Source organism: Sciurus vulgaris (genome assembly GCF_902686455.1).
Source record: "Sciurus vulgaris genome assembly, chromosome: 9".
In the NCBI taxonomy this organism is placed as follows: domain Eukaryota; kingdom Metazoa; phylum Chordata; class Mammalia; order Rodentia; family Sciuridae; genus Sciurus; species Sciurus vulgaris.
Window position 1 is genome coordinate 71008780 of NC_136469.1, and position 13344 is coordinate 71022123.

At 41.2% G+C, this 13344-nt stretch overlaps 2 protein-coding genes across 2 annotated transcripts in view; one reads left to right on the forward strand and one right to left on the reverse strand.

The window, feature by feature from the left end:
* HERC6 (HECT and RLD domain containing E3 ubiquitin protein ligase family member 6) overlaps positions 1-13344 on the reverse strand; it is a 139384-nt gene that overhangs the window by 110954 nt on the left and 15086 nt on the right. The window lies entirely within an intron of this gene.
* LOC306669261 (uncharacterized protein) lies at positions 43-9346 on the forward strand (the record flags this gene model as incomplete). Its single annotated transcript, XM_079153119.1, has 3 exons — positions 43-68; positions 6044-6856; positions 9227-9346. 3 exons carry the CDS (start codon positions 43-45, stop codon positions 9234-9236), a joined length of 849 nt encoding a protein of 282 aa, XP_079009245.1. The 3' UTR covers positions 9237-9346.

The window sequence follows — 13344 nt, forward strand, 5'->3', positions numbered from 1 at the left end:
AATGAAAAGACAAGTGAATATCAAGGAAATAAAGTTCCTAATATGAAGAGCTCCAAAAAGATCTTCAGGTATAGATGACATCCCTGGAGAATTCTACCACACTTCTGAAGAATTAACACCAGTTGTATACAAACATTTCCAGGAAGCAGAAGCACAGGGAAGCGTCCCCAGTGTGTTTTGTGGAGCTGGAATTACCCCACCATCAAACCAGAAGAAACGCTGCCAGAATAAAACCGTCAGAGAAACCCTAAACGGAGAGACCAAAGTCCATCCTGAATATGGACACGGTAGCCCTCTACAAGGCACTTTATTGAAAAGCCAGGAAGGACACGTGATGGTATGGATTCGTGTAGAATAATTACGTGTCGAAATTCAACACCTGTTGAAAAAAAGCTCTCAGAGAGGTAGGACCAGGGAGTGTTTGGGACTAATTTCTATCTCCCAAAGACACATATAGGCTCAAACTTCTCCAGCAAAGAATTAAAGGCAAATATACAAGGTTCCTGGACAGGTGGAAACAGCAAGTCAAGAATTTTGAGGTAAAGCAGTCAATGAATCTTACAGCCAAACTACTTGTTGATGCTTTCCTTTCAATCATTAATGGGTCTTTCCAGATATTTCTATTAATTGTAAATGAATATTTCAGGAAGTTTTCTATAATTAACAATGGAGCCATCTCCCGGGCAATTGTCTCCTGGAATTATAAAGTCACTATTATTTCATTAGTCCACTGCTAAGGAGAACAATGCAATTGCAAAGTTATATAAATAGAAATGGTACTGTATGTGGATTGTAGGTAGCTCTAGTTATCAGTATGCAAACTAAGTGTGGGGGTAGCCATTTTCAGACCTCATAATCAACATAAAATCTTACTAGAGTTGGGCATATAATTTAGTGCTTGAGTGCAATCAGGAGCTCCTACTTATAGCTGGGGAGATGTGAAGTTGAAATGTGTCATTATCATGGCTGTGCAGTAAATTAATAAAGAGTTTGAACTATTAGCAAACAGTTAATGAATTTTGTGGACTAGTTCTACCTAATGTTATATTTAAGCTATTATATCGCTTTGAAATGATTCCAAATACAAATTTGCCCTATTAGTGACATACATTTTGCTGTGATGACAACTTGAAGGGTAAGCCCCTTGCCCTGAGAATATTATATCACACTTCATCAGATCCCGTGTGTGAGTTTCTGTCTTCGTTCAGTGGACTCCAAAATACCTATTAAACCCAAGAGTTCGGCAGATACTTTGAGAGCGAGGTTGTGGCAGACCACACTGTGTTGGCCACTTCTTCAAAGATGAAGAACACATGCCAGGGCAGGGTTGCCCAGATAGCCTTTGAGCCAAGCCCTAACGCCTGGCCAGGCAGAACAACACTGCCCACCTGTCCAGTCTCTGCTGAGAATTACTGTCACTCAGGGACACCTGAAACATGATCAGACTTTTCCTTTCCATCCTAATTGGACCACTGTAGGCTTAATAATTAGACTTCAATAAGATTGGAACTTACACACTGTGTGGTTAATGTACCTCCCCTATTGAATGTACTCCCTGTGAAATTTGTTTCCATTACTATTCTCCTCAAACATAAAAAAGAAAAATCTTTCTATGGCAATAAAATGTGTGATTCTTGAAATCACACTTTGATCATCTCCTTATTTTAGTCATACAAAACAAAGTGTGTCGAGGCATGGTGGCACAAGTCTGTGGTCCCAGCAATTCAGGAGGATTGCAAGTTCCAGGGCAGTCTCAGCAACTTAACCAGGGCCTAAGCAACTTAGTGAGAGTCTGTCTCAAAAAATAAAAGGGCTGGGGATGTGACTCAGTAGTTGAACGCCTCTGGGTTCAATCCCTAGTACTAGAAAAAAAAAAAAAAAAAAGAAGTGTTAAGTTGTTCTACAAATACCTCCTGCTATTCTCACCATTCCAGAAGCCTTGTGGTAGTGGTATTAGTGGTACTTTGGGAAATAGAAGGCTATGGGGTCAAGTCCATGCTGGGTTCTGATATGAAAAAAGGACAGAAATCACCTAAGGATGTACAAAACAGAGCAAATTTTCCAGGGACACTAGTATGTTACAGGACCAGTAAAACTATAAGTCCTTAAGGGAATCCTGAGTTACTTAGGACCTGTTTTCCACTTTAATACGTGGAATGAAAGCCCAGATTTATTCTATTTGAATTATAAAGGTAAAGGTGATCAGGCTGAGGATGTGGCTCAGTGGTAGAATGCTTGCCTAACATGTGAGGCTCTGGGTTCAATCCCTACTACAGGGGAAAAAAAAAAGTTTAGGTAATCCCCAAACTTTAGGGATCCCCAGGCCCCTGACATTTGAATTGTGTTCTTCTGAATTTTCACCACCATTACTTTTTTTTTTTAAATGCAAATGGGTGAATGGTACTAAATAAGAAGGAAATAGGAACAATTCTATAAACAACCATTCTCAAAGCTAGGGAAGAGGGAACACTTCCCATTTAGTTTTGTTTTGTTTTTTTTACTTCAGCCATTCCACAGTATCAAAGAGGCAAGCCCGGTGTGGTGGCACAGGCCTAGAGTCCCAGCTACTCTGGAGGTTCAGGCAGGAAGATCTCAGGTTGTTGGAGGCTGTGCCATGTTGGCGGCGCCGGGATGGCGCCTGATCACATCGGCAGCGAGGAGGTTAATTGACATAAGCACACTCAGGTGATTTTCTCGACAACGCACACAATGTATGCGCATGTGTTCTCGAGCACTAATTGCCTGCTCCCAGCGTCTGTCTCACCTAATCTTTGCGTAAGAGGCGTGGCCCTGCTCTCCGCCTCCTGGAGGTGATATAAGCGTAGGCAGAGCGAGACAGACACAGCAGCCATTAGCAGAAGAAAAGCAGGAGAAGAAGGACACACCCGCGACAGCAGCCAGAGGGAAAAACACGCTACAGCAGCCATTAGCAGAAAAGTAGTAGAAGAAGACTCAAACACGAAAGCAGCTAGGAAACGCGCGAGGGCAGCTAATAGGGAAAAACAGCACAGCAGCGAGCAGGCAGCGGCGGAAGGCAGATCGCAGAACGGAGAACTGAGACGCATCACTAGGGCACCTTAGGTAGACGTACCCTTAGTTCACAGGATGCAGGGCTTTAAGGCATGGCAGGTCTCTCTACTTCTAAGCTCTAAGAAAAGCCTGTCCTTCTTTCAAAATCTCTCTTAAGCAAAGTCTCTGTCTCTGATAAGCAAACTCTCTCTCTCCTATCAAAGCAAGTAAACCTCATTTCCTCTATCCTCTATAAATGAACAAGCAAGAAAGCAGTGCACTAAAGAGAAAGATAGAGGTGCCTCAGTTTCCACTCCACCACCCATAAGACCCATGCAAGTTGTTGCTATAGGCGGTGACAAATATCCATGGATTTTGTACCGCAAAGAGCCAGCGACATCAGGTTGCCTGGGCAACTTAGTGAGCACCTGTCTCAAAATAAAAAGGGCTGGGGATGCAAGTCAGTGCTTGTCTAGCATGTCTGAAGCCCTGGGTTCAAACCCCAATGCTGAAAAAAAAAAAAGACAAAGACCAGAGAAACAAAAATCCTTTGCCAAATTTTAGAACATTAAACATATCCAGCAAAATATAAAATGGATAATGCCTATGAGCCAGTGGGGTCTAGCCTGGAAATGCATTACAAAGTCAATTATATTTCACCATATTAACAGAACAAAACAATAAAATTAATACGGACAGAAAAAAATGGTGAGAGACCACACTTTTCCTGCTAACACCACCTCTCATTGCTTTTATACAACATTGTGTTGGAGACCGCTGCCCTGTAGGGCCCGCAGTGGTAGCTGGCCTCGCCCTAAGATGGTGCTGAGAAGCCCAACTGCAAAGAAAAACAACTTTAAGGAAGTGCTTTCTATTGGCTGACTGATCTCCTCCACGTCCTTGCTTAGCTCGTGATCAGTACATGTCCTCATTGCCCACCATTAAGTCTCCACGAGCCAAAAGCCTGACCCCTTAAGGTGATTGGCTGTTACATCCCATAAAGCTGCGTACTTTGCATGGCGGAGGAAGCAGGGCAGCAGCTGCGTGACGAGAGAAGAAGAAGATGGCGGTGGTGGAGGAGGAAGAAGAAGAACCAGGCACTCGGCTCAGAAGCTCTCCCATAAAAATAAAGACCTTAAAACTTCATCTGAGAGCCGAGTCTTCATTGTACTCCCTGGACGAGACACATTGTATAATGTTGTACTAGAGGTAGGAAACTGTACAAGAGGACAAAGAAAATAAAAGGCATACACATTGTAAAGAAAGGAACAAAACTGTATTATTTGAAGAATCTACAAAAACTAGATTAAAAAATATATAAAAAGGTTTCAGGATCAAGGTCACTATATAATTCATTGTGTTTCTATACAGTCACCAGAATCACAAATTGAAATTCGAAAAGACTACCATTTACAATATCAAAAAGTAAGAAATACCTAAGGATATTTTTAATAAATATGTATGACTATGCAATGTAAAACTATAAAATATTGTTGAAAGCTTTGAATTAATACAGAGGAATAGATCATGTTCATTGAAAAAAACAGCATCAATTCTTCTAAAATTCATATATATATATTAAAAAATATGTGTGTGTGTGTGTGTGTGTGTGTGTGTGTGTTTGGGATGATCTTGTTATGTTTCTAGGCTGTCCTTTAACTCCTGAGCTGAAGCTTTTCTCTAGCCTCAGACTTCTGAGTAGCTAGGACTACTGGCTAATGCACTCACTAAATTGATAATTTAATGCAATCTCAAGCAAAATTCCCACTGCCTATTTTATGGAAAGTGATGATCATCATTTGACCCAAAAGTATATATGAAAATGCAAGGGGCCTAGAATAGCCAATATGACATTGAAAATGGACAGTGAACTGATTTTGAGACTTGGGGTTTATAGTAAATAAGAGTGTGTGGATAGAGTAAAATAGATATATAGGTCAGTAGATCATATGAACAATTAAAAAATCTAGAAACAAATCCAATCATATATGGCCAAATGAGTCTTGACAAAGGCAAATTAATGGAGATAGGCAAGTTGGAACAACTACAAGTCTACATGCAAAGAATAAATATTACGTCTACCCTTCCCCCACACTATAAAGAATAATGAAATATAATAAAGATCTAAATCTATGAAACTTCTGGAATACGTTTGAGAATATCTTGCAATCTTGTGTTCAGCAAAGATTTAAAGGGGATAAAAAAGATCATAAATACAAAAAAGGAAAAAAACCAAATGAACTGCATAAAAAAATATACCTAGCTCTTCAAAAAGACAATCTTAATAAAATGAGAAGGTAAGCTGCAGACTGGTAGAAAACATTATAAAATATTCATTTAATAAAGGGTATGTTATGAAACATATGAAGAGCTCTAATATAGTATAGAAAGAACCCTTCGATCAGAGAAGCCACTGATTTACTTAGTGGGCAAAAGATTTGAATAGCCACTTTACCAAAGAGAGAACTAAAGATAGCAAATAAGCACACTCAAAAGACACTCAAGATCATTAGTCATCAGGGAAATGAAAATTAAAACCACAACAGGTAACACTACAACTGCTCAAGTGTGGAGTGACTGGAACTCTCATAAACTGCTGGAGGGAATGCCAAATGGTACAGTACTTCAGAAGTTTAGCTGTTTCTTTTAAACAAATCCAAAGCATTTATCAAAAGATACAGCAATTCCACTTGTAGGTATTTACCCAGAGGAAATGAAAACATTTGTTTCCTCAAAGACTTGTGCACAAATATTCATAGCAACTCTATTCATTGTAACCCAAAACCTGGAAAGGACTAACTTGCCCATCAGTTGGTGAATGGTTAAATAAATTGTGATATACCCATGTCACAGAAGGCCACACAGCAGTAACAAGGGGGATGCTTATGCAACACAACAGGCTGAATCTCAAAGCATTCTGCGATGTAAAAGGTCAGACACAAAAGACTACTTTCCTATGATTCCATCGTATAAAATTGAAGAAAAGGCAAAAACGTACTAACATAGGGCGGATCCCTGTTTGCAAGAGGTGAAGATGCGGCGTGAGACGGGGTGGACTGACTGCCCAGCTTTCTCCAGTTTCACTGCCGTCCTCAGGCTTGAGCCTGGAACAGAGGCTGAGCACACTTTGGCTTGTTTTCACAACCCAGCATCGTCTAGAATTCTCCCAGTTGGCAAGGGTCAGGTGCCTCCTAGTGGAATCTCAGTTTCTTCGAAAGCCATTCCGTCCGGAATTCAGGTGGCTGCTGCCGGAGTACCAGCTCCTCAGTCCTTCGGCGGTTGACCACCTACCAAGGACCTGTTTCTGTGGCCGCCTGCCAGGCCTCTCGCAGCGCTTGAATTCCTACTTTCGTTTCCTTTTCGCCTCGACCCCCCACAAAACCCATCCGTTTGGTCTTCTCCGCGGACCGCCGGCCCCGCCCCCAAACAGCACGTGGGGCCCAAGTCTGGGCAGGGGCAGGGCAGAGGCGGTCGCGGCTCCTGGACGCCGCCGCGCTCGCTCCAGCTCCGCAGTGGGACGCCGGCGAGGAACTGGCGTCCTGGGCGCTCTCGTTCCCTCGCGGCCGCGGAGCCGAAGACGACAGCGATGGAGCCCAGGCTGCCGAGGAGGTCGCGGGGCCGCGTGCGCTGGACTCCCGGCAGGGCCGCCGCGTCCAGCTCCGCGGAGCCGCACTGCGCGCAGCTCTGGCTCTTCCCCAGCGCTCGGTTCTCCGCGGCGCGTTGCTCCGAAGGTCCGAGACGACGCGCCAGGCTTGCTGCACGCGGAGGCGCCTGGCGGTGCTGGAGCGCGGCGGGCCGGCGTCGAGGTCCACCAGCTGCCGCCGAGGAGCGACGATGCTGGACGCGAGTAAGTGGAGCTTGCGGGCAGGTCGCCTGGGTCCCGGGCTGGGGCGCGCAGGGCGGGGGCCGCGACGGCAGGGTCGCTGTCCCTCAGAGGCTGGAGTGCGCTTACACCGCTGCAGCGGTCGGAAGGGCATTGGGCCGCTGCTGTCTGGCTGCAGACGCCCGCCGGGCCCAGGTGGTTTAGCGGGGCAGCGACCTGAGCTGTCCTTATCCCGGTCCCGGTGGCCCCGCGTCCGCAGGGTGTGGACGTGGATTGGACCGTACTTGGCAGACTGACCCGCGCGGGAGTGGACGGGAGCATCCTCACCATCTGAACTAGGGTCGCTCTGTAGCTTGCTTTCTGTCCAAAGTTGATTTCCCCTGTTCCCCACACAAAGCACCACCACCTACCTACCCCGATTTTGTGGACCTTTTAGAGACTTGAGTCATCTTTATCCGCGATAGGATCTTACACCGGCCTTGAGTTGCCCTTGGCCCAGGTCCTAAGCCTCCTACCTGTTAGGTATGGTGGTTCTGATTTTACAGGTGGGACAAGCGTCTGCACCCTTATTAATCTTTAGAAATTTTCCCATCTCTGGAGTGAGGAAAATGGTGTCCTGCTGTTGTGTTGTTTCGCGTTTAACTGGAGTGAAATTGTGCGTGTTGTTTCGCACTTAACTGGAGTGAAATTGTACATTTTTTGCTTTCTCCGTTGGCCGTTTGCATTTCTTTTTCCGTGAACTGCCAGCTCATAGCCTTACCTGACTTTTTAAAAGTTGAGTTGTGAATCTTTTTCTTATTTATTTGTAAGAGGTATTTGGACATTAAACCATAACTCTGCCTGTCGTGGAATTTTCCTTCCTTGCCTTTTGTTGACCTCATTTCTTCCTGTGCACAATTTAAACTTTCTAAATGATCAAGTTTTTCTTTTATGGAGGTGAATGGATTTTAAAATTGGAGATTTATCTGCATTTTGAGATTTGAAAACTATTTTCATCCCTGTAGTTTTAAAGCAGTATTTTTGTTTTGTTGTGCGTTGTGGTTCTGGGAATTGAACCTCGGATGCTCTATCACTGAGCTACATCCCCAGCCCTTTTTATTGTGAGAAAGGATCTCTGTAAATTGCCCAGGCTGCCCTAGAATTTGCGGTGGTCCTGCCTCAGCTTCCCAGGGAGGTGGGATTACAAGGTTTGCCACAGCCCCCAGCTTCAAGTTTCATTTTTAAAGTTAAAATTTGGGGTATGTGTGGAATTGAGTTTGATTTAAGGTGTGTGAGAAACGGTCTGAATTTATTAGTTTTTTCAAAGGACTGAGTAAGTATCCCAGTATCATTTCTTAATTATCCCGCTTTTTCAACTGATTTGAAATGCTTAGTCTCTAGAAATGTAGAGGAGAAGGGGGGAAAAGTTAATGTGTTGGGCCATTTCTTCTACCAAACTGTTTTTGTTCCTCTAGTATTTGTAATATGGTTTGTGCTTTGAGATTTTCACATGGGTAGATTCTATATAATTAGAATTAAAGAGTGAAAGAAAGTCCTCAAACTATCCTCTTTCAATTTTGTGCAAATTAAGTGGGATTAAATAGTAACTGTTGAGCAATTTAAAATCTAACTATTGGAAAGGGCTAAGTATGCCCTAGTGCCAATAAAAGTTCTTTCCACATCATCTCCTTTAAAAATAGTCCCCCAAATACAATTCTTGCTTTTAAATATAGGCATTAGCTCATGGGGGCAGCATTCTGGGCAGTGTTTATTATTGTTTTTGGCTTTGTTTCTGGATAGAGTGTCTCAGAATACACAGTATATTTCTTCTTGAAATGAATTATGTTGCTCTAGAATTGTTTTCTTACCAACTTTTTCATTTGTCATTGAAAATTTAATTTTTCCTAATTTATTAAAAAAGGATTTAAATGGGGTGAGGAAATGCATGCCTTTAATCCCAGGAGCTGGGAAGGTTGAGGCAGGAGGATCAGGAGTTCAAAGCCAGCCTCAGCAATTTATGGAGGCCCTAAGTAACTTAGTGAGACCCTGTCTCAAAGTGAAAATATAAAAGAACTGGGGGTGTGGCTCAGGGATTAAGCACCCCTGGGTTCAATCCCGGTGCCAAAAAAAGCAAATATTTAATGGGATATGGTAAGTTTCCATTTCATGTAAAGACTAAATCAGTACTTTCCCAAATCTAAAAAAAAAAAAAAAAAAAAAAAAAAAAGGCCATTGGCTAGACGATGGTCATTTCTTATTTGCTTTGCACACTTGGGTTTTCTTAAAGAGAAAATCATGTTAGGTTGAAGATTATCGAGTTTAATTTTTTTCCAGGTGTTTTAAGTATATTATAATGAAATCAATAATAATAGTAGATAATGAATGGTAATAGTTGCTGTTGGATTTGCTCTTCAGAGTATATTAAGTTAGGGGAAAAAATGAAGATACATTCCATGGATCACGGAGCAGAGCATATGCAGATTCTGTCCTCAGATGGAAAGCTGTTTGAACACCCAAACATAGAACACCCAAAGTAGGTAACTTTTTTTTTTTTTCCTCTCACTACATGATTTTACTTTTACCTAAAGGGCAACAGTAATTTTACGGTAAAATTTTACATTGTATGAGTCTTATCTTCTTCTCTATATAATAACATCTTAAGGCAGTAAGTCCCAAGTTTTCAATTCTACCAATATTTCAATGGAATTGCACAGGGCATTTAAAAAAGTTGGAAATTGTAGTCTTATTTATGTTGTTATGTTAATATTAATTAATACTACACATTATATATTATACATTATGTGCTAAAACTTTTATAGGTGTTCCCCATCTGGAATAATGGGACAAAATGGGTTAAGTAGTGATGAATTCTGAACTGATCAGTGAATTCCATGTATACAATACAAAGCAGTATTCTGCTGTAGCTATCATGTTGTTTTGGCATTTGAAATATTTGATTAGTCTGTCAAGCCCCATATTGAACTTTCACATTCATTAAATTATTTGATACTCATAAGAATCCTATATATTTCCAGAAATAAGTTTTTAAACCTAGAACAAAATGCATTATCATGGAATGATTTATGAGACTTTTCCACATGAATTAGAACTTATTTTCAGCTTGCATTTATTCCTGCATCTTAAAATTGTTTACATAAGTATTTTAGATTTATCATATTATAAATATGTCATGCTCAATATTTTCTTCAAATTAGTTTTAGAGTTCACTGTACTGAATGTGAAGTGGTAAGTTTAAAGTTGTTTTTCTTGAACTTCCTTCCTAATTAAATATATTGTTAGTTCTAACATTCATATTGTGACTTTCGTTGTGATGACTGACATAAAATATGTTTTCTTTTCATCAGGTTTCAAAGCATTTTACAAGAAAAATATATAATTCAGATTACCTGTGGAGATTATCATTCTCTTGCACTGTCAAAAGGTAATTTTTGGGATATTGTTTTTTAAAACTAGTAAATACATGTGTATGTAGAGCCAGTCAAATAGCTATACCTCATTTTGTGACAAGATATAAATGTAGTTTTGAATTTGCTATGATTCAGAGTTGTGGTTGGTTGGTTTGTTTGCTTGTTTGTCCTGGGGATTGAACCCAGGGGTGTCTCCAGCCCTTTTTATTTTTTAATTTTGAACCAGGATCTTGTTAAGTTGCTCAGGGCCTCACTAAGTTGCTGAGGCTGACCTGAAACTTATGATCATGGTGCCTCAGACTCCTGAGCCACTGGGATTACAGGCATGTGCCACTGCACCTGACCGCAGTACTGTTCTTTTTTTTTTTTTTTTTTTGGTACCTGGGATTGAACCCAGGGCACTTACTAAACACTGAGCCATATCCCTGGCCCTTTTTATATTTTATTTTGAGACAGGGTCTCACTTAGTTTCTTAGGGCCTTGTTCAGTTGCTGAGCCTGTCTTTGAATTCCTGATCCTCCTGCCTCAGCCTCCTGAGCTACTGAGATTACAGGTGTTTGCTACCGGGTCCAGCTAAAGTACTGCTCTTGAAGGATGCAAAGTGAGAGAGAATTCTTGGGACTATTAAATCTTCAGTTTTCTGGAATTAACTGTTTCTACATTTTGTTCCAGTCTTTTATTTTGCAAATATGAAAGAGTGAAGATTTTCTGAATAATCAAAAACATTCCTTCTGGAATCTGGTCCAGGCCTGGGCCCTTTTCCAGAACCTTCTTTCCTTTTCCTAACACTCTTCCATCTTCCGTGGTAGTAGTTGAGAATCTTCTCCTTCTATTTGGGGGCCAAGTTGCAGGCCTGTGTTATATTTTAACATCACCTTTTGAATTTCAGGATTCTCCATCCTTTCAGTATTCTCTGACAAACACTGATAGTATGAAATGGAAGCAGCAAATCTGGGTTCCTTCTTAAAGAAAGTTGAGTATGAAAGGAATGGTTAAAGGAGGATGGTAGAAGGAATTCAGGACCCAGGAAAATTTTAAAACTATATAGGACAGCTGGGCACGGTGGCATATACCTGTAATCCCAGCTACTGAGGAGGCTGAGGCAGGAGGATCACAAGTTCAAGACCAACCTGGGCAACTTAACAGAACTCTGTCTCAAAAAATAAAAAGGTAGGACTGTAACTAAGAGGTAGAGCGTTTCCCTAGTATGCATGAGGCCCTGGGTTTAATCCCCAGTACCACCAAAACGCAGGGGTGGGATAAATATATACGTGTATGTGTGTGTGTGTGTACGTATAGTGCATGTGTTCATATGTATCTATGTATAGACTCTTGCACGTAATATATATGTACAAATATTTGACCTGTGCTGAAGGCGCTGTTGAGGTTTGAGAGTATGAACGTGTAGTAGAAAAAATTGGTCATTGGATCTCATCCATTAATGACCAAATATTTCATATTGAGTATCTTTTGTGTTCAGATTATGAAAATTACATACCTGTTTTCATATCAGTCTAGAATATAGTGACTCCAGAGGCTAAGGCAGAAAGATCACAACAAGGTGCACAACATAGTGAGATTCTGTCTCAAAGGGGAAAAAAAAAAAGTTACTGGTAATTCACAATAAGAAAAAAATAAAAGTAGAGAAGCAGGGAAGGGAACTGGTCGCGCTCATCATTATATTCCTGGTGGCTAGTAGCCACTTACAAATTCTGTTTAGAAAAGAGAGTCTGAGCCAGGCGTAGTAGCACATGCCTTTAACTCCAGTGGCTCTGGATGCTGAGACAGGAGGATCTGGAGATCAAAGCCAGCCTCAGGAAAAAAAAAAAAAAAAACAAAAAAAAAAACAAAGAACTAAACAACTCAGTGAGACCCTGTCTCTAAATAAAATATAAAATAGGGCTGGAAATGTGGGGTCAGTGGTCGAGTGCCCCTGAGTTCAGTCTCTGGTACTCCCCCCACCATAAAACAAAAAAGAGAGAGAATAGAGTCTGCCCAACCACACAGTATTCTGCAAAGAGGTGCTCGGTGAACACTAATTCTCTGATGTACTTTTTCAGACTCCACTGAATACTGCCAATTCCATTAGATAACATCTAAAAATTTTGCTTGAAAGAATGTTTCATGTATTCAACTAGTTAAAGAAACACCTAGGTCTTTAAAGTACTGTGCTATAATGATTTTTCTTTTTTGATTTTTCATTTGGCATCCTGCTACGTTCATTGCCCAGGCTGTGTTTTAAACTCTGTGCTCAAGTGATCCTCCTGCCTCAACCTTCTAAGTAGTTGCAAGTGTGCACCATGATGACCAGTTTCAAGTGAATTTCTCAGTTGTTTATTTGGCATGTTTAGGCTCATGAAAACGAGGAAAGTAAAAAAAAAAAAACAAAAAACCCTAGTTCTGGATTTCATTTTCTCAGAGTAGAATATTTCTCTTTTTTCATGGCCTGACATGTGACTTTCTTAACGTATTCTTGAATCTGATCAAATATTTACATTCAGAGAGCCTCATTGTATCCCTTCAGATGAGGGATAAGGAAATTAACTCTTACTGCTAAAGAGAAGATCTTCTGTGCTTTTCAGAGTCAGGCATGGGTTCTTAGAGATTTGTGAGTATGAACATAAGAGTGATTTATGGCATGTGTAGTATACATAGTGCACATAAATTTAATATTTGATATGACAGCATTTTCTTTGTTTTTAGCAAGGTGGTGAGCTTTTTGCCTGCGGACAGAACCTAGATGGCCAGCTTGGCATTGGAAGGATCTTTCCCTCAACCCCCATACCACAGGTGGTGGAGCAGCTCGCTGGAGTCCCCTTGGTTCAGATTTCTTCAGGAGAAGCCCACAGCGTGGCCTTATCCATGTCCGGAAAAAATAATTTTGGACAACTAGGCCTGGGCCACACTAAGAGTATGAAACATTTTCAGATTCATATTTTTAACAAACATTTGTTAAGTGAGAAATAATTGGACACAGACCTTCCTGTCACAAATAGTTCAGATCCTTGTGTTCATTTGTACTGGTCTTTCTGATTTATCTGTCTTGAAGGCAGAATCTGTCCAGGAGACTTGCACAGTGTGGAGCTCTTGATATAATCAAGGTCT